The 19,242-nt window shown below is 51.4% G+C and overlaps 1 protein-coding gene across 5 annotated transcripts in view; it reads left to right on the forward strand.

Annotated features, from left to right (window-relative positions):
* The window catches only part of tut4 (terminal uridylyl transferase 4), a 175,025-nt gene that overhangs the window by 133,219 nt on the left and 22,564 nt on the right, over positions 1 to 19,242 (forward strand). For all 5 annotated transcript variants that reach the window (XM_072510879.1, XM_072510876.1, XM_072510877.1 and 2 more), the window contains 3 exons: positions 2,490 to 2,570; positions 13,675 to 13,778; positions 18,942 to 18,999. In XM_072510879.1, coding sequence (XP_072366980.1) covers positions 2,490 to 2,570; positions 13,675 to 13,778; positions 18,942 to 18,999 — 243 coding nt within the window. The remainder of the gene's footprint in view (positions 1 to 2,489; positions 2,571 to 13,674; positions 13,779 to 18,941; positions 19,000 to 19,242) is intronic.

Below are 19,242 nucleotides of genomic sequence, written 5' to 3' on the forward strand. Positions count from 1 at the left end.
GCATAGGCCGGGGACTGGCCTAAGAAGGTTGATCTGCAGGGGAGGGGCACGGGGAGTCCTTCGACCAGGTTGGTCAGATGGAATGTGAGGGGGCTGAATGGGCCAGGTAAACAGCCGCGTGTTTTTGCGCAGCTGAGGAGATTGAAGGCGGACGTGACTTTTTTTACAAGAAACACACTTGAAGATCGGGGATCAGACAAGGCTGTGGAAAGGGTAAATCTTCCATTCAGGATTAGACTTCTCCCACGTGCACAGGGTGTACTCTCGGAGTGATTGTTTTGTGATGGGTTAGACGTTGTTGGCGGGGGTGGTCGATTCAGGGTACTCAGACGGCGCGCTGCATTGGACTTGCAAGTGGACCGGGGGGGGCAGCGCTCACAGTGGAGGCTTGACATATGGTTTCTAGCGGATGCGGAGGTATGTGAGCAGGTGAGGGTCACCATTCGGGGTTATGTGGAATTCAATGAAACAAGGAGATCTTGACCGCCAAGCTGTGAGAGGCACTCAAGGCAGCGATTTTGGGGAGTTCAGATCAATCCAGGCGCATCAGGAGAATAAGGAGCGTGCAGAGATGGCAAGGCTGGTAGATGAGATTTTGCAGGTGGACAGGAGGTATTCGGTGGCCCCGGAGGCATGATTGTTGAAGCAGAGGCAGAAGCTTCAGATGGAGTTTGGGCTGGTGTTCACGGGAAAGGCAGTAGGGCAGTTGAGGAGGGCTAGAGGGGCAGTGTATGAGTACAGGGAGAAGGCTCGTAGGATGCTGGCCAACAACTCAGGAAGCAGGAGACATCAAGGGAGATTAGAAGGGTGAAGGGCGGTAGGGGTGGTGTGGTAATGGACCCGGTGGGGGTAAACGGGGTATTTGAGGAGTTTTATAGGAGGCATTATAAATCGGAGCCCCCATCGGGGGGGGGGGGGGTATGCAGCGATTCCTGGGTGGGTTGGGATTCCCCAAGGTGGAAGACCTGGTAGAGGGGTTGGGAGCAACCATGGGATTGGTGTAGGTGACGGAGGGTATGGGGGCGAAGCGGGCAAGGCAGGCCCTGGGCCCCGGTGGTTTTCCGGTAGAATTTTATGAAACGTTTTTGGGTGACCTGGGGCCCCTGCTGGTAAGGGAATTCAATGAGGCGAGGGAGAAGGGGGAGCTTCCCCCCACGTTATCGCAGGCCTCAATATCTTTAATTTTGAAGAGGAGTAAGGATCCGGAGCAGTGTGGGGCTTACCGCCCGATATCACTGCTGAATGTGGACGCCAAGTTGTTGGCGAAGATCTTGGCCTCGCAGATTGAGGACTGTGTGCCGGGGCTGATAGGATAAGACAAGATGGGATTTGTAAAGGGGGAGCATCTGTCGGTTAACGTTAGGCGTCTGTTGAAGTTAATATTATGCCCTCGAAGGGACGGAATGTGGAGGTGGCGGTCGCTATGGATGCAGAGAAGGCCTTTGATCAGGTAGAATGGGAATACTTGTGGGAGGTACTCGGGCAGTTTGGGTTGGGCAGGGGTTTGTAGACTGGGTCCAGTTGTATCAGGTGCCGGTGACGTGTGTAAGGATAAACGGGTGAGTTTGGGGTATTTTAGGCAGGGATGCCCAATCTCCCCTTTGCTCTTTGCCTTGGCGATAGAGCCACTGACAATGGCGCTTAGAGGGTCAAGGTGTTGGCAGGGGATAGTGCTGGGAGGGGGGAAGCATAGGGTCTCGGTATATGCAGGCGATCTGTTGCTCGACATATCGGACCCATTGAAAAGTATTGGAGTTATTGACATTTTGGTGGAATTTGGCCGGTTCTCTGGGTATAAACTAAACATGGGGAGAGTGCGATCTTTCCAATCCAGGCAAGGGGGCAGGAGAGGAGGCTGGGCGAGCTGCCGTTTAAGGTAGTGGGTGCGAGCTTCAGGTATCTGGGCATACAGGTGGCGCAGGGCTGGGAGCAATTACATAAATTGAATTTGGCCCAGTTTCTGAAGCAAATGAAGGGAGATTTTAAGAGGTGGGACGTGCTCCCGTTGTCATTGGCGGGGCGGGTGCAGTCCGTGAAGATCCCCTTTGTGCTAGTTATTTTGTTTCTTCCAATCAGTAAAAATTGTGAAATGTGTTAGCTGATTTAAGGCTGGGCTTTCACACTTCATAACTTATTGATTGACAGTAATATCAATGAAAAGTATTAGACCAATGAAATTCAAGAAAACCAGCATAGATGCAAAATTCACTGCAAACCAAAATCAGTTACATGGATTGATATTACAAATTGATACTTGCCACTAATCCTTAAAGGCAGGTCTCAAATCATGAACTGTGCAGTTCTATGTATTTTTGTTTTTTGAGGATCAATAAATCAAGAAGAAATATTAACTATCGTCATTATCTATAATCAAATGTCCGTAAGTAAATCCAGCTGATTGTGTATAAGTGTATCTCAATAATATTGTTTTTTTTAGTCAAATAAATAAAGTCTGATGAATAACTAAAATCTGACATGTTTATTCTTAGATGAACTCTCACCTCTGGAGGAACAAAGTAGAGAACAAACCTTAGCAAGTTTGGAAAGATTTATTCGTAAAGAATTCGATGGTAATTTCTAATCTCTGGAACTTTTTTTAAAAATGTATTTGATTACAAACAGTGTAAAAAAACACAGTAACGTAAATAACAACACACTCCACAAGCTCACAATCCACAGTCTATACAATTTTACCCCTTTTTACTCCCTACCACCCCCTCCCAAGACGAACAGTTCCTCAAGCATTGTCAAGAACAACCCCCATCATGTCTCAAAGCCCTTCTCCAACCCTCTCAACTTAAATGTTATCTTTTTCAACTAAAGAAAGTCATACAGGTCCCCCAACGAGGAGGCATATCTGATCTCCAATTCAGCAAGATCCTTCTCGGGGCAATTAGAGAAACGAAGGTCATGACATTGTCCTCCTTCCCCTCCATTAGCTCCGGCATTTCAGATACCCCAAAGATTGCCACCATTGGGTCCGGCCTGACCTCCACCCCACAATTTTTGACAAAATCCCAAACACCGCTTCCCAGTACCTCTCCAGCTTCTCGCATGATTCACTGGCCCTCGCCTGCACTTCTCGCACTCGTCGGCCACCCCTTGAATAAACCCCACTCATCCTCGCCCGAATCATTTGCACCCTATGCACTACCTTGAACTGAATCAAGCTCATCCGTGCGCATCGCCTCGCACCACAGACCCCAGTCTATTTCCCCCCCAACTCCTCCTCCCACTTGCTCTTAATCCTCACCACTTGTGCCCCTCCCCCCACCCCCTGCTCCCCAACCACCAATATATGCCCCCAATCCTATTCTCTGCTGACTCGTCTGGGAGCAGCAATTGCTCCAATACTGGAAACCCGGGAAACTCCTCCCACTCCTTTCTTGCAAAATCCCGCACCTGCATTTACCTAAATTCACTCCCCCCTCAGCAACTCAAACCTACCCCAGAACTTGCCCAGTCGCGCAAACTGCCCTTCCAGATACAAGTCCCTCACCCTCTTCAGTCCCCCCTCCCTCTACTTCCCGTACAACCCATCCGTCTCGACCTGGCTTAAACCTGTGGTTCCCACACAGTGGCGTCAACGCCAACATCCCCTCCAATTTAAAATTACTCCTCAACTGATTTTGCACCCTGACCGTCGACTATACCAACGGGAGCTAAAGGCAGCGGAGTCATCACCATGGCCCACCAACTGGATCCCCTACAGGACTCCTCCTCCATCCTGAACCTACTAAGAGAACATTTATGCAGTAAAACTGATTATACATCAATATCTTCCCATTCCCATGCTGAGATCCAATAATAATCCAAATAATAAGATTTCCCAGGTTCACCAGTGACTTGGTCTGCTGGAAGTTATGTTTGGTTATATGAAGTACTGATTAGGTACTTCCGGTTGCGGCTATGTCTAGGTAGGTCGCACGTTCGGCAGCTCCCGCCGGGAACGGACTTTTGGGCTCTTGAGAGGGGCCCCAACGGCAATTGTTCGACGGCTTCCAGTGTGGGAAGGTGACAGCAAGGTCCCCCCGACATTATATGGATTGGACTAGGAGTGGAGCGGTTAAAAAAGTGATCCTGGTGCAGCGAAAAGTGCGAGAGAGGAAAAGCAAGATGGTGGCGGGTGGAGACCAAGCAGCATGGGCGCAGTGCTCGCAGGAGCAGCAGGAGTTTCTTAAACGCTGCTTTGAGGAGCTGAGGACAGAAATGCTGGCGCCAATGAAGTCGGCGGTTGAGAAGCTTGTGGAGACCCAGAATGCCCAAGGGGCGGCGATCCGGGAGGTGCGGCAAAAAGCCTCGGAGAACGAGGACGAGATCTTGGGCCTGGCGCTGCACAAGAGGTGGGCGGAAAAATTCGAGGACCTGGAGAATAGGTTGAGGAGGAAGAATCTTCGAAATCTGGGTCTCCCTGAAGGAGTGGAGGGGCCCGATGCCAGGGCATATATGAGCACGGTGCTCAATTCACTGATGGGCGTGGGAGCTTGCCCGAGGCTCATGGAGGCCAACGACAACGAGGAGGTGCAGGTGGGGTTAGTCTGGGAGACGTTGAAGGCGGTGGTCAGGGGAGAGCTAATCTCCATTAGGGCCCACAGGGAGAAGAGAGAGGGGAGGGAGAGGTTGGTGGGGGAGATTTTAAGGGCGGACAGGAGGCATGCAGAGGCCCGCGAGGAGGGGCTACTTATACTTAGGGAGCGACGGAACCTCCAGACGGAATTCGACCTGTTGACCACGGGGAAAGCAGAGGCACAGTGGAGGAAAGCGCAGGGGGCGATGTTTAAGTATGGGGGGATGGCGAGTCGGATGCTGGCACATCAGCTTCGTAAGAGGGAGGCAGCGAGGGAGATTGGTGGAGTTAAGGATAGAGGGGGGAATACGGTGCGGAGTGTGGTGAGAATAAACGAGGTATTTAGGGACTTCAGTGGGGATCTGTACAGGTCTGAGCCCCCAGCGGGGGAGGAGGGGATGCGACGATTCCTAGATCAGCTGAGGTTCCCGAGGGTGGAGGTGGAGGAGGAGGAGGTGGCTGGTTTGGGGGCGCCAATTGGGATGGAGGAGCTGGTTAAAGGATTGGGGAGCATGCAGGCGGGGAAGGCCCCGGGGCCGGATGGGTTCCCGGTTGAATTCTACAGGAAATACATGGACCTGCTGGGCCTGTTGCTAGTGAGGACTTTTAATAAGGCGAGGGAGGAGGGGACCTTGCCCCCGACAATGTCCAGGGCGCTGATTTCTTTGATCTTGAAGCGGGACAAGGATCCATTGCCATGTGGGTCGTATAGACCGATCTCGCTCCTCAACGTTGATGCTAAGTTGCTGGTGAAGGTGCTGGCTACGAGAATTGAGGACTGTGTCCCGGGGGTGATTCATGAGGACCAGACGGGATTTGTGAAGGGTAGGCAGCTAAATACTAATGTGCGGAGGCTCCTCAATGTTATTATGATGCCCTCGGTGGTGGGGGAAGCGGAGGAAGTGGCAGCTATGGACGCGGAGAAGGCCTTTGATCGGGTGGAGTGGGAGTATCTTTGGGAAGTTTTGTAGAGGTTTGGGTTCGGGGAGGGGTTCATCAGTTGGGTCAGGCTGCTATATAGAGCCCCAATGGCGAGTGTGGCTACGAACCGCCGGAGGTCGGAATACTTTAGCCTGTACCGGGGGACAAGGCAGGGGTGCCCCCTGTCCCCCTTGTTGTTTGCACTGGCAATTGAGCTGCTGGCCATGGCACTGAGGGAGTCCAGGAAATGGAGGGGACTAGTCCGGGGGGGGAGAGGAACACCGGGTGTCGTTGTATGCCGACGACCTGTTGTGGTATGTGGTAAGTGGAGGGGATGGCGGAGGTCATGCGGATCCTTATGGAGTTTGGGGACTTTTCGGGGTATAAACTCAACGTAGGGAAGAGTGAGCTCTTTGTGGTGCATTCAGGGGACCAGGGAAGGGGGCTACCGCTGAAGAGGGCGGAAAAGAGCTTTCGGTACCTAGGGATCAAAGTAGCTCAGAGTTGGGGGGCCCTGCACAAGCTCAATTTGACACGGTTGGTGGAGCAGATGGAGGAGGATTTTAAAAGATGGGATATGCTGCCACTCTCACTAGCGGGTAGGGTGCAGTCGGTCAAAATGACGGTCCTCCCGAGGTTTCTCTTTGTGTTCCAGTGCCTTCCCATTATGATCCCCAAGGCCTTTTTCAAATGGGTAAGCAGGAACATCATGGGATTTGTGTGGGCGAATAAGACCCCGAGGGTGAAGAGAGTGTTTTTGGAGCGTAGCAGGGACAGGGGGGGGGGCTGGCGCTGCCGAATTTGTGTGGCTATTATTGGGCAGCCAATGTGGCGATGATCCGTAAGTGGGTAATGGAGGGAGAGAGGGGGTGCGTGGAAGAGGCTAGTGATGGCGTCCTGTGTGGGCACGAGCCAGAGGGTGCTGGTGACGGCACCGCTGCCGCTCTCGCCGACAAGGTACACCACGAGTCCGGTGGTGGCGGCGACGCTGAAGATCTGGGGGCAGTGGAGGCGACACAGGGACGAGGTGGGAGCCTCGGTCTGGTCCCCGATTCGGGTGAATCATCGGTTCGTCCCGGGAAGGATGGATGGGGGGTTTCGGACCTGGCATCGGGCAGGGATTAGAAGAATGGGGGACCTGCTCATCGATGGGACGTTTGCGAGCCTAGGGGTGCTGGAGGAGAAGTTTGGGCTACCCCCGGGAAACGCTTTCAGGTACTTGCAAGTGAGGGCATTTGTGCGGCGGCAGGTGAGGGAATTCCCGCTGCTTCCTGCACGTGGGATTCAGGACAGGGTGATTTCGGGTGTATGGGTTGGAGAAGGCAAGGTTTCGGCGATTTACCAGGAGCTGAAGGAAGAGGAGGAGGCCTCGGTGGAGGAGTTAAAGGGCAAGTGGGAGGAGGAGATTGGGGAGGAGATAGATGAGGGTCTATGGGCTGATGCCCTGAGTAGGGTTAATTCTTCCTCCTCTTGCGTCAGGCTCAGCCTAATACAGTTCAAAGTTACTCACAGAGCGCATATGACAGGGGCGAGGTTGAGTAGGTTCTTTGGGGTGGAGAACAGATGAACGCCCGGGTCAAGCTGAGCTGGGGATTGGCATTATTTGGGGTATCGGACGTGCCGGGGGTGCAGGAGGCGAAAGAAACCGGTATTCTGGCCTTCGCGTCCCTGGTAGCCCGGCGGAGGATTTTGCTACTATGGAAAGATGCAAAGCCGCCTAGTGTGGAAGCTTGGATCAGTGACATGGCAGGGTTCATCAAGCTGGAGAGGATAAAGTTTGCCTTGCGAGGGTCTGTGCAGGGGTTCCTCAGGCGGTGGCAACCGTTCCTAGACTATCTCGCGGAGCGTTAGGAGGAGGTCAGCAGCCCAAGGGGGGGAAGGAGGGGGGGTTTTGTTTGGGGTGGCGTTTGGGTGAAGGTGGGGGGGCTTCCCTATTTGTGTTCTTAAATGTTATATGGGGGGTTATTGTATATGGGGGAAATCCAATGTATAATTTCTGATTGTTGTGTTCTTGTCTCTTTCTTTTTGTTGGGGGAGGGTTTTGTTGAAAATTTGTTGAAAAATTTGAATAAATATATATTTTTTAAAAGTGAAGGGACTTCCGGCTGCGGCTATGCAGAGCTGTGTCGCATGTTCGGCAGCTCCCGCTTGGAACGGACTTTTGGGCTCTTTACAGGGCCCCCAACGGCATTTCTTCGACATTTCCCGATGTGGGAAGAAGACTGCAACATTTCCCCGACAGTGTTCCCCAGGAATGGTATGTCTCTTGGTTACCAGACCCGGCAGAAACAGTAAAAGATTTGGCTGGAGCTGTAGGAAAGACAAAAGCCTCTTCCAGCATGCAGGCGGGGGAAGGGCAAGCTTAAAGGCTTCAAGCTGACTTGAGGGCCTTTATTAGAGGTGAATTCTAGCAGCAGAGGGAACAACTGTGAAAAGATCTCACCACGGCCATTGAAGAAGCGGGGACAAGGCTTCCGGTGGCAGCCATGGAGGAGTAGGTCGCGCATTCGGCAGCTCCCGTCTGGAACGGACTCTCAGACCTTTTTCAGGAGTTTCCACAGACTTTTTGGGGCAGATTGGTGAAGCGAACACTGCCAAAAGGATTCCCTCTCGAGACTTTCGGTTGCGGCTATGCGGAGCTAAGTCGCACATTCGGCGGCTCCCGCAAAAACGGACTTTTGGGCTCTTTTCAGGGCCCCCAACGGCACTTTCTCGACGTTTCCCGATGTGGGAAGGAGTTAATAACAGCTCCCCGTCAGTATATGGCTTTAACTAGGAGCGGGGCGACAAAAAAGGTGGTGGTGGACCCGAAGAAGGGAGGGAAGAAGGACAAAATGGCGGCGGGCAGAGACCAGGCAGTGGGCGGCGGAGCAACAGGAGCGTATCCAGCACTGCCTCAGAGAGATTAAAACGGACCTGCTAGAGCCGATGAAGGCTTTTATTGATAAGCTGCTGGAGACACCGACGGGCCAGGGGATGGCAATCCGAGAGGCTCAACAAAAGATCTCTAACAATGAGGACAAGATGTTAGGCCTGGTGGTAAAGGTGGAGGCGCACGAGGCACTCACAAGAAATGGCAGGAGCGGTTCGGGGAGATGGAGAATCGGTCGAGGCGGAAGAATCTGCGGATTCTGGGCCTCCCGGAGGGGCTGGAGGGGCCGGACGTGGGGGCCTATGTGGTCACCATGTTGAACTCGCTGATGGGAGCGGGGTCCTTCCAGGGGCCCCTGGAGCTGGAAGGGGCCCATAGAGTGTTGGCGAGGGGGCCCCAAGGCTAATGAGCCTCCGCGGGCAGTGCTGGTGCGGTTCCATCGGTTTGTCGATCGGGAGTGTGTGCTCAGGTGGGCCAAGAAGGAGAGGAGCAGTAGGTGGGAGAACGCAGAGGTTCGAATATACAAAGGACTGGAGTGCGGAGGTGGGGAAGAGGAGGGCCGGGCACAATCGAGTGAAGGCGGTGCTGCACAGGAAGGGGGTGAAGTTTGGCATGTTGCAGCCGACGCGACTGTGGGTTACCTACAAGGACCGGCACCATTATTTTGAGTCTCCGGAGGAGGCGTGGGCCTTTGTTCAGGCCGAGAAGCTGGACACAGACTGAGGGTCGGAATGGGCGATTGGGGACTGCGATGGATATGTTATGCCTATTTTTTGTTCGGGGGGGGGGCTTTGCATTGTTTTGGGTTTCTTTTTATCTGTGTTTTTCTCTTTCGGGTTGGGGAGGGTGGATGGGGCGGGTTGGGCACTTGTTTGATTGGTGGCGGGGCCTGGTAGGTGGAGAGCGCGGGCTTTTTTCGCGCGGCGAAGACTGGGGGGGGGGGGGGCGGGAAGCGAGAATTGTTTCCCGCGTTTAGAATGGAGGGGGGAGGGGGAGAGCCTGTGGATGGGGAGTGGGAGAGGAGGGTGTGCCACACAATGGGAGGAGTCAAAGGGGAGGCGGGAGTGGCCGGGGTCAGCAGGAGTCATCTGACCTGCGGAAGTGCAATGGGGGGAGTAAATGGGTTGGGGGCCCGAGGCGGGGGTATGCCACTGTGTGGAATGGGCCGGGTGTGGGGTGCGGGCGCGTGCCTGGCCGAGGAGGGGTCATGGCTAGTCGGCGGGGGAGGGGGGCGGGTAGCCACCTGATCCAGATGATAACCTGGAATGTAAGGGGACTGAATGGGCCGGTTAAGCGGACCCACGTGTTCGCGCACCTGAAGATGCTCAAGGCGGATGTGGTTATGCTCCAGGAGACACACCTGAAGGTGGCAGACCAGGTAAGACTGAGGAAAGGGTGGGTAGGTCAGGTGTTTCACTCGGGGCTAGATGCCAAAAATCGAGGGGTGGCGATCTTGGTGGGAAAGAAGGTGTCATTCGAGGCGTCGAGCATTGTGGCAGATAATGGCGGTAGATACATAATGGTAAGTGGTAAGTTGCAGGGAGAGAGGGTGGTACTGGTCAATGTGTATGCGCCGAATTGGGATGATGCGGGTTTTATGCGGCGTATGTTGGGTTGGATCCCAGACTTGGAAGTGGGGGGCCTGATTATCGGGGGAGACTTTAACACGGTGTTGGATCCGGTACTGGATCGCTCCAGGTCTAGGACGGGTAGGAAGCCGGTGGCGGCTAGAGTGCTGAGGGGATTTATGGACCAAATGGGAGGGGTGGACCCTTGGAGATTTGCAAGGCCGGGGGCTAGGGAATTTTCATTCTTCTCACATGTCCATAAGGCTTATTCTCGAATCGACTTTTTCATTTTGAGTAGGGCGCTGATAGTGAGAGTAGAGGATACCGAGTATTCGGCAATAGTTATTTCGGACCACGACCCGCATTGGGTGGACTTGGAGATGGGATGGAGAGGGACCAGCGCCCGCTGTGGCGCTTGGAGGTGGGGCTGTTGGCGGACGAGGAGGTGAGCGAGCGGGTCCGAGGAAGTATAGAGAGGTACTTGGAGACCAACGACAACGGGAAGGTCCGAGTGGGGATGATATGGGAGGCACTGAAGGCAGTGGTGAGGGGAGAGCTGATCTCCACTAGCGCCCACAAGGAGCGGGGGGAGAGGGAGAGGCTGTTGGGGGAGATGGTGAGGGTAGACAGGAGGTATGCGGAAGAGCCTGAGGAAGAATTGTTGAGGAAGTGGCGCAGCCTCCAGGCCGAATTCGACCTGGTGATCACCAGGAAGGCTGAGGTGCAGTGGAGGAAGGCCTAGGGGGCGGTCTACGAGTATGGGGAAAAGGCAAGCCGGATGCTGGCACATCAGCTTCGGAAGCGGGACGCAGCTAGAGAGATCAGGGGAGTTAAGGACAGGGGAGGGAGCGTGGTGCGGAGTGGGGTTGGCATCAATGGGGTCTTCAGGGACTTCTACGAGGAATTGTACCGATCCGAGCCCCCACGGGAGGAGGGAGGGATGGGCCGTTTCCTGGACCAATTGAGGTTTCCAAAGGTGGAAGAGGGACTGGTGGCGGGACTGGGGGCCCCGATTGGGCTGGAGGAGCTGATCAAAGGGATATGAAGCATGCAGGCAGGGAAGGCACCGGGGCCAGACGGTTTCCCGGTCGAGTTCTACAAAAAATATATGGACCTGTTGGGCCCACTGTTAGTTAGGACCTTTAATGAGGCAAGGGAGTGGGGGGCCTTACCCCCGACGATGTCCCGGGCACAGATCTCCTTAATCCTGAAGCGGGACAAGAATCCCCTGCAATGTGGGTCTTACAGACCGATTTCCTTGCTAAATGTAGATGCCAAGGTGCTGGCGAAGGTCTTAGCCACGAGGATTGAGGATTATGTGCCGCAGATCATCCATGAAGACCAGACGGGGTTTGTGAAGGGGAGACAGTTGAACGCGAATGTGCGGAGGCTTTTGAACGTTATCATGATGCCGGCGAGGGAGGGGGAGACGGAGATAGTGGTGGCGATGGACGCTGAGAAAGCCTTCGATAGGGTAGAGTGGGGCTACCTGTGGGAGGTGCTGAAGAGGTTTGGGTTTGGGGGGGGGGTTTGTCAGGTGGGTTAGGCTGTTGAATGAGGTCCCGATGGCGAGTGTGGCCACAAACAGGAGGAGGTCCGAGTACTTTCGGTTGCACTGAGGGACGAGACAGGGGTGTCCCCTGTCCCCCCTGCTCTTCGCACTGGCGATTGAACCCCTGGCTATGGCACTGAGAGAGTCGAGGAACTGGAGGGGGTTGGTGCGGGGTGGGGAGGAGCATAGGGTGCCGCTTTATGCGGACAAACTGCTGCTGTATGTGGCGGACCCGGTGGGATGAAGCCAGAGGTAATGAGGATCCTGAGGGAATTCGGGGACTTTTCGGGGTACAAGGTCAATATGGGGAAGAGCGAGCTGTTGTAGTTCAGCTAGGGAACCAGGAGAGGGGGATTGGCGAGCTCCCACTAAAAGGGGCAGAGAGGAGCTTCAGATATTTGGGGGTCCAGGTGGCCAGGAGCTGGGGGGCCCTGCATAGGCTTAACTTTACAAGGCTGGTGGAGCAAATGGAGGGGGAGTTCAAGAGGTGGGACACGTTGCTGCTGTCCTTGGCGGGTAGGGTGCAGTCAATCAAAATGACGGTGCTCCCAAGGTTTTTGTTCCTGTTCCAGTGCCTCCCCGTGTTTATCCCGAAGGCTTTTGTCAGGCGGGTTAACAGGAGTATAATGGGGTTTGTGGGCGCGAGGGACTCCGAGGGTGAGAAGGGTGTTCCTGGAGCGGAGTAGAGATAGGGGGGGGCTGGTGCTGCCCAATCTCTGTGGATACTACTGGGCCGCCAATGCGACGATGGTGCACAAGTGGGTGATGGAAGGGGAGGAGGCTGCATGGAAGAGGCTGGAGACGGCGTCCTGTGTGGGTACGAGTCTGGGGGCGCTGGGAACAGCGCCGCTGCCGCTCCCTCCAAGGAGGTATACCACAAGCCCGGTGGTTGTGGTGGTCCTCAAAATTTGGGGGCAATGGAGGCGTCATAGGGGGGAAGTTGGGGCCCCGGCGTGGACCCCATTACGGGGGAACCGCTGGTTCGCCCCAGGAAGAACAGGTGGAGGGTTTTCGGGTGGCCCAGGGCAGGAATACGAAAGTTGGGGGACCTGTTTGTGGACGGGATGTTTGCGAGCTTGGGTGAGCTGGAGGAGAAGTACAGGCTCCCCACCGGGGAACACCTTCAGGTACTTACAGGTAAGGGCGTTTGCCAGACTGCAGGTGGTGGAATTCCCGCGGCCTCTCGGGGGGGGGGGGGGGGATTGGGAAGATCTCGGAAACTTACCAGGTGATGCAGCAGGAGGAGGAGTCCTCGGTGGTGGAGTTGAAAGGTAAGTGGGAGGAGGAGTTGGGAGAGGAGATCGAAGATGCCCTAGGGAGGGTGAACTCTTCCTCTTTGTGCGCGAGGCTCAGCGTCATACAGTTTAAGGTGCTGCACAGGGCACACATGACCGAGACAAGGATGAGCCGTTTTTTTGGGGGTAAGGACAGGTATGTTAGGTGCTCAGGGAGCCCAGCAAATCACACCCATATGTTCTGGGCATGCCCAACGCTGGAGGAATTTTGCAAGGGCGTAGTGAGGACGGTGTGTAGGGTGGTAGGATCCAGGGTCAAACCGGGCTGGGGGCTCGCAATATTTGGGGTGGCAGAGGAGCCGGGAGTCCAGGAGGCGAAAGAGGCCTGTATTCTGGCCTTAGCGTCCCTGGTAGCCCGGCGAAGGATTCTTCTCCAGTGGAAGGCCCCCAAGCATGGAATCCTGGATCAGCGATATGGCAGGGTTCATTAAATTGGAGAGGGTGAAATTCGCATTGAGAGGGTCGGTACACGGGTTCTTTAGGCGGTGGCAACCGTTCTTAGACTTCCTGGCAGAACGATAGACATTGGTCAATGGCAGCAGCAGCTCGGGGGGGGCGGGGGGTTTACTTTATTTTTGTTTATGTTATTTACACTGGAGGGTCTGAGGGGATGTATACACCTGTTGTGTCAAGTCGGGGTGTTAATGTTAATTTATTATTTATGTACAGGGGGGGAGGGGTTTGGGGGGTTGTTTTTTTAGATTGTGTTTTGTACTTAACCCTGTTGGGTTCTTTTTTCTTTCTCATCTTGTTGTTGGTATTTTATGAAACCCTTTAATAAAAATTATTTTTTAAACAAAAGTGAAGTACTGATTCGACCTTATTTAAAGTACTGCACTAAGTTATGAGCATCACAGCTCAGGAATATGACTAATTTTGACACTTTTATTTGAGTACAGACAAGGCCAGACTGTGTTTGTTTGGATCATCTAAGAATGGATTTGGGTTTCGTGATAGCGACCTGGACATATGCATGACTCTGGAAGGTCATGAGACTGCAGAGGTGAGATTTGTTTTCAGGGTGAAAAAAAATTGAATTGTGAAATGAAGGGAGGTAACCAGGTTGGACTAACTTTTCCTGAAAGGGCACAGAGCTCTCGGAGAAAACGGGGAGTTCCGAGTACCAATAATGCAGCATCATAGAACAATTCATGAAGGAAGTCAGATCTCCTAATTTCCCTCATGGCCAGTTTGGAGGTGAACTTTCAGTTTCAAGTTAATATTCAATATTTTTTTTAAACTGGGCACTCACATTTGAGCTGGTTGATTGTTTATCTTTGTCATCTGTTAACAGTGTCATGATAGGGAGATATTAGGAACTTGGTTCCAGAAATGGGGTCCAAGGTGGAGCTGGGGATTTAGGGGTTAAACAGACTGAAGGAAAAGACTGCTCGCAGCTGAGTCAGAGGGATACGCCCACAGTCTGAATTGACCTTGTCCAATTCATACTTAACCTCCTTAGTGGGAATAACAGGATGTCTCGGTTCAGCCAGGATGATCCACTCAAGATCCGTTGGGCGAGATTTACCGGCTGTTCACGCTGGTGGGAAATTTCGGTCCCATACCGACGCATGGGTTTCCCAGCGGCAAGGGGTGCTATCAACAAGAAACCCCGTTTACAACGGCGGGACTGGTAGATCCCGCTAGCAGGCCACCTCCCCCTCCGAACAACATGTGGCGGGATGGTCAGTAAATCACACCCATTGTAATTCGAGACAACCTTGTTTGACCAGCCATCAGCCCATCACAGAGTCTGATGACATATTTGTCCATTAATGGAAGGCTAGTTGGCATAAATGGCATAACTCCGGGTCTGTACTCGTTGGAGTTTAGAAGGATGAGGGGGGATCTTATTGAAACTTACAGGATACTGCGAGGCCTGGATAGAGTGGACGTGGAGAGGATGTCTCCACTTCTGGGAGAAACTAGAACCAGAAGATACCATCTCAGACTAAAGGGACGATCCTTTAAAACAGAGATGAGGAGGAATTCTTTCAGCCAGAGGGTGGTGAATCTGTGGAACTCTTTGCCGCAGAAGGCTGTGGAGGCCAAATCACTGAGTGTTGTTAAGACAGAGATAGCTAGGTTCTTGATTAATAAGGGGATCAGGGGTTATGGGGAGAAGGCAGGAGAATGGGGATGAGAAAAATATCAGCCATGATTGAATGACAGAGCAGACTCAATGGGCCGAGTGGCCTAATTCTGCTTCTATGTCTTATGGTCTAACTCCTGTTTTTTTGCATGAACGGGAGTGGGCAATCAGCCAAGATAATGAGAATTGATTCAAGTCTGGTGACCTCGGGGAGAACCTTTGTTTGAGAGGGTCGATGGAGTTTAGAGAGAGAGGGGGAGGGAGAGAGAAAGACAGGAAATGCTGTTTTGAACAGTTACAGAGAGGACTGTGGCAATCGACCAGGGAGGTCATGTAAGTTGCCCCCGAGGCAGACTTGGGAAAAGAAATTCTAAACAAATGTCCCTAACCGAAGAAAATTGCTTCGTAAATGCAAGTATTGCCTTTTTTTGTCTGTGTTAGTGAAAGAAGAGTGACATGTTTATGTAGTGTTGTTTAATGGGAACGAGAATGTTACGGTTAAGAAACTGTGTGTAATCTGTTAGTATTAGAACTGAAGTAAAAGTTTAAATATTGTTTTCTTTTCTTTGGTTTTAATAAAGTTTGTTTATAAAATAACCAAGCCGGGGCAGCACGGTGGTGCAGTGGTTAGCACTGCTAACTCATGGCGCCGAAGACCCAGGTTCGATCCCAGCCCCGGGTCACTGTCTGTGTGGAGTTTGCACATTCTCCTCGTGTCTGCATGGGTCTCACCCCCACAACCCAAATATGTGCAGCGTAGGTGGATTGGGCATGCTAAATTGACCCTTAATTGGAAAAAAAATAATTGGGTATTCTAAATTTATAATAAAATAAAATAACCAAGCTCTATTTCATATATTATCATTGGAACAAATCGATCTTTCCACAACGCATTAAAACTTAAAAATGTTACGCATCTTGTTCAGTATCTTAGCCGTTGTTTAGGGCCTACCAGGCGTCCGTAATAACAAGCATATTGTGAATGTTGAGTTCTAGCAAGCCCATTGGCACCCAACACAGACAATCAGATAGCTAGTGGAAATTGGCGTGAACAAGTTTTAAAAAATAGAATTGCTAATCTATTTGCAGTTATTTTATTTTCCCTGCTCCAGCATAACTTGCACAATAGCAAGGTAGCACTGTTGCTTCATAGCGCTAGGGACCTAGGTTCAGTTTTGAGTCACGTGCGGAGTCTGCACATTCTCCCTGTGACTGCCTGCGTTTCCTCCAGGTGCTCCAGTTTCCCCCCACAAGTCCCGAAAGACGTGCTTGTTAGGTAAATTGGACATTCTGAATTCTCCCTCAGTATACCCGAACAGGCGCCGGAATGTGGCGACTAGGGGATTTTCACAGTAACTTCATTGCAGTGTTAATGTAAGCCTACTTGTGACACTAATAAAGATTATTATTATCATGTATTTGTTCAATTATCGTTGTCAGATTTGTCAAATTGTGTCCTATTTTTTGGACAGAATCTTTGCTCCCATATGGAGGTGGTAACCGGTTAAGGTGAGTGAATGGCGTACTAAGGCCAATTGCTTGAGGCCAACTTGGGGTCCCAAGGTGTGGGGAACCAGGCAGGTGCCTGGAGGCAGCTTCCCAATAGCAGACTGGGGAGCTAGTGTAGACTCGTTAGCACATTAAACTGACAATGATAAGGAATCAGGGAGTGCCCGTTTTGTACAGAACTCTTCAAGACATCTTGGAGCACTGCTTCTTCCACCCAGCAGTTCTAAAGTAAACTGAACAATGAACAAATGAGTGAGACCAAACACGGGCTTATTTCTCTTTATATTATTTAGCATTTTAGAGAGTTGTCGTTGCAGCCATTTTTCAACAAGCCTGTAAAATTGAATTTAGGGTGTTTTAAATATGTTTACGGGATCTCAGTGGCCCGGTGTGGTTATTTACACCGGATGGAAACTTTTGACGTCAAGGTTTACAAATGAATGTGAGTTCATATTTGTTGTTAGAACTGCTGAAGTATAATGTTAATAGGATATTACATTGTTGGAAACACCATTCTTTGCACTTGCTATCTATCTCTGTCTCTCCTGTGGACAGTAAAGATTTTTTTTAAAAATCTTTTTATTGGCATTTTCCACATTTTATCAACAACATTTTTTTTGCCGTGTTAATTTATTGTATTATACAGAAAGGTTTATTCTGTCCTTCCCTTAATTTACTCTATGTACATTTTGCCACCCTCTGGCTTGGCCTGTGGTCCCTTCCACCCCCCTCCCTGCCCCCCCTCAGCTCCCTTGTGTCCTCCTTTCCCCCCCCCCCCTTTCTTTCCCCACCCTGTCGACTTCGGCTGTGTTTGTCCTGTGATTGCGGAGGGGGGGGGGTTTGCCGCCTCCCTCCCACATTGGTCCCTTTTTTCCATTTTGTGACTTTCCAGCCTTTCCCCTTCCTCCTCCTCCCTCCCCCAGGTTGCACATTCCTTTGGTCCCATCCCCCCCATCTTTATTTTCCTCTTGTCCTTCCTCTTTTTCTTCCTATCTCGCCCGTTTTCCTTTCTTACTTATCATTGCTGGCCTCGAACAGGTTTTGGAACAGGCCGACGAACTGTCCCCATGTATCTAGGAAGCCTTCCTCCGACCCTGGGGTGGCATACTTAATCTTCTCCAGGTGGAGAAATTCCGAAAGGTCAGCAAACCAGTCTGCAGCTGTGGGTGGTGCTGCTGATCGTCAGCCGAGCAGGATTCTTTGCCGTGCGATTAGGGAAGCGAAAGCTAGGGCATCGGCCCTCTTCCCAACGTGTAGCTCTGGCTGCTCCGATACCCCGAAGATTGCCACAATTGGGCACAGCTTCACCCTCACCCCCACAACCTTAGACATTGCCTCAGAGAAGGCTGTCCAGAAGTCAGCAAGTTTGGGACAAGTCCAAAACATGTGGGTGTGATTGGACGGGCCCTTCTGACTCCGTTCACATTTGCCCTCCACCTCTGGGAAGAACCTGCTCATTCAGGTTCTGGTCAGGGGCTCTCTGTGCACACTTTGAGCTGCATTAGGCTAAGCCTTACGCAGGAGGAGGTGGAGTTAGCCCTGCTCAGTGCTTCGCTCCAGATTCCCCACCCCACCTCTGTCCCCAGTTCGTCTTCCCATTTCCGTCTGGTCTCGTCCAGTGGTGTTCGAGCTCTGTCCAGTAACTGTCTGTACATTTTCCCACATAGTCCCCCTTCTTTGCTGCTTGTGCCTATCAGGTCCTCTAATAGTGTGGTTTCTGGGGCCCCGGGATACCCTACTGTCTCTTTGCAGAGCAAGTGTTTTATTTGCAGGTGCCTCATTTCCTGTCCTGTCGGTAGTCCCCACTTCTACGTCCGTTCGTCCAGTGTCGCCAGTCTGTGCCCTATGTAAAAGTCCCTGACCGTCAGTGGACCCCAGTCCCGTCTCCATCTCTTGAAGATGGTGTCTAGCATTTCAATAGTGGCATGGAATTGATTTATACTGATTTTTATTGGTGCATGAACAGGCTATTGAGCAGTTAAATGAAACATATACATGTGACCAACATGTAATGTACCTGTTAGCCATTGCTCAAGTTTATGTATTCTAATGTAAGGAAATCTAAAACAAACTTGTATTTTAGTCACCCTTAAGTCCTTTATTCAAGTATATCACCTTAAATTACCATGATCGCCATATCATTTTCTGATATGAAATTATAACCACCCTTGAGGAAATGGGTTACTTTTAATAAAACGATAATGTGGTCAAACTTGCTTGTGAAATGAATTTATCATAGATACTTGTTATTCCACTAATGACTTTGTCTTACAAGATTTTTCACAGAGGAAAACAAAGAGTGGCATAGTAGATTCATTGTTAAAGTAGTTATGTCATCTGACCCTTAAACTTTAATTTGCTGCATCACTTAAATACAGGGTGACGAAACTCCCGACTGATACAGAACAATAAATGTGGTTGCACAAGTTGCATACATTTGTTGGATGGGGCTTATTGATAATATTTTGGAGCACATTGCACTTATAGCTGTTCATGTCAGTAAAGATTTTTCTTTTGCTTTACGCTTGTTTGCCTTATTATAGAAATGCTTTTAATTTCTTACAGAAACTCAATTGTAAAGAAATAATTGAAGGTCTTGCAAAAGTTCTCAAGAAGCATCCAGGTAGGTAATTGTTTCAGATAAGAATATCAAACTTTTGATGAAGTGATCTATATAACCTTCATTAGTGAAATCTTTCAGCTTTTTCTACAGGCTGCGTTTTATTTATTTATTATTCGTTCATGGGACGTGGGCATAGCAGGCTGTGCCAGCAATGATTGCCCGTCCCTAATTGCCCTTTACAGGCAGTTAAGAGTCAACCACATTGCTGTGGGTCTGGAGTCACACATAGGCCACACCAGGTAA

The sequence above is a fragment of the Scyliorhinus torazame genome, chromosome 7 (genome assembly GCF_047496885.1).
Source record: "Scyliorhinus torazame isolate Kashiwa2021f chromosome 7, sScyTor2.1, whole genome shotgun sequence".
Taxonomy (NCBI): Eukaryota; Metazoa; Chordata; class Chondrichthyes; order Carcharhiniformes; family Scyliorhinidae; genus Scyliorhinus; species Scyliorhinus torazame.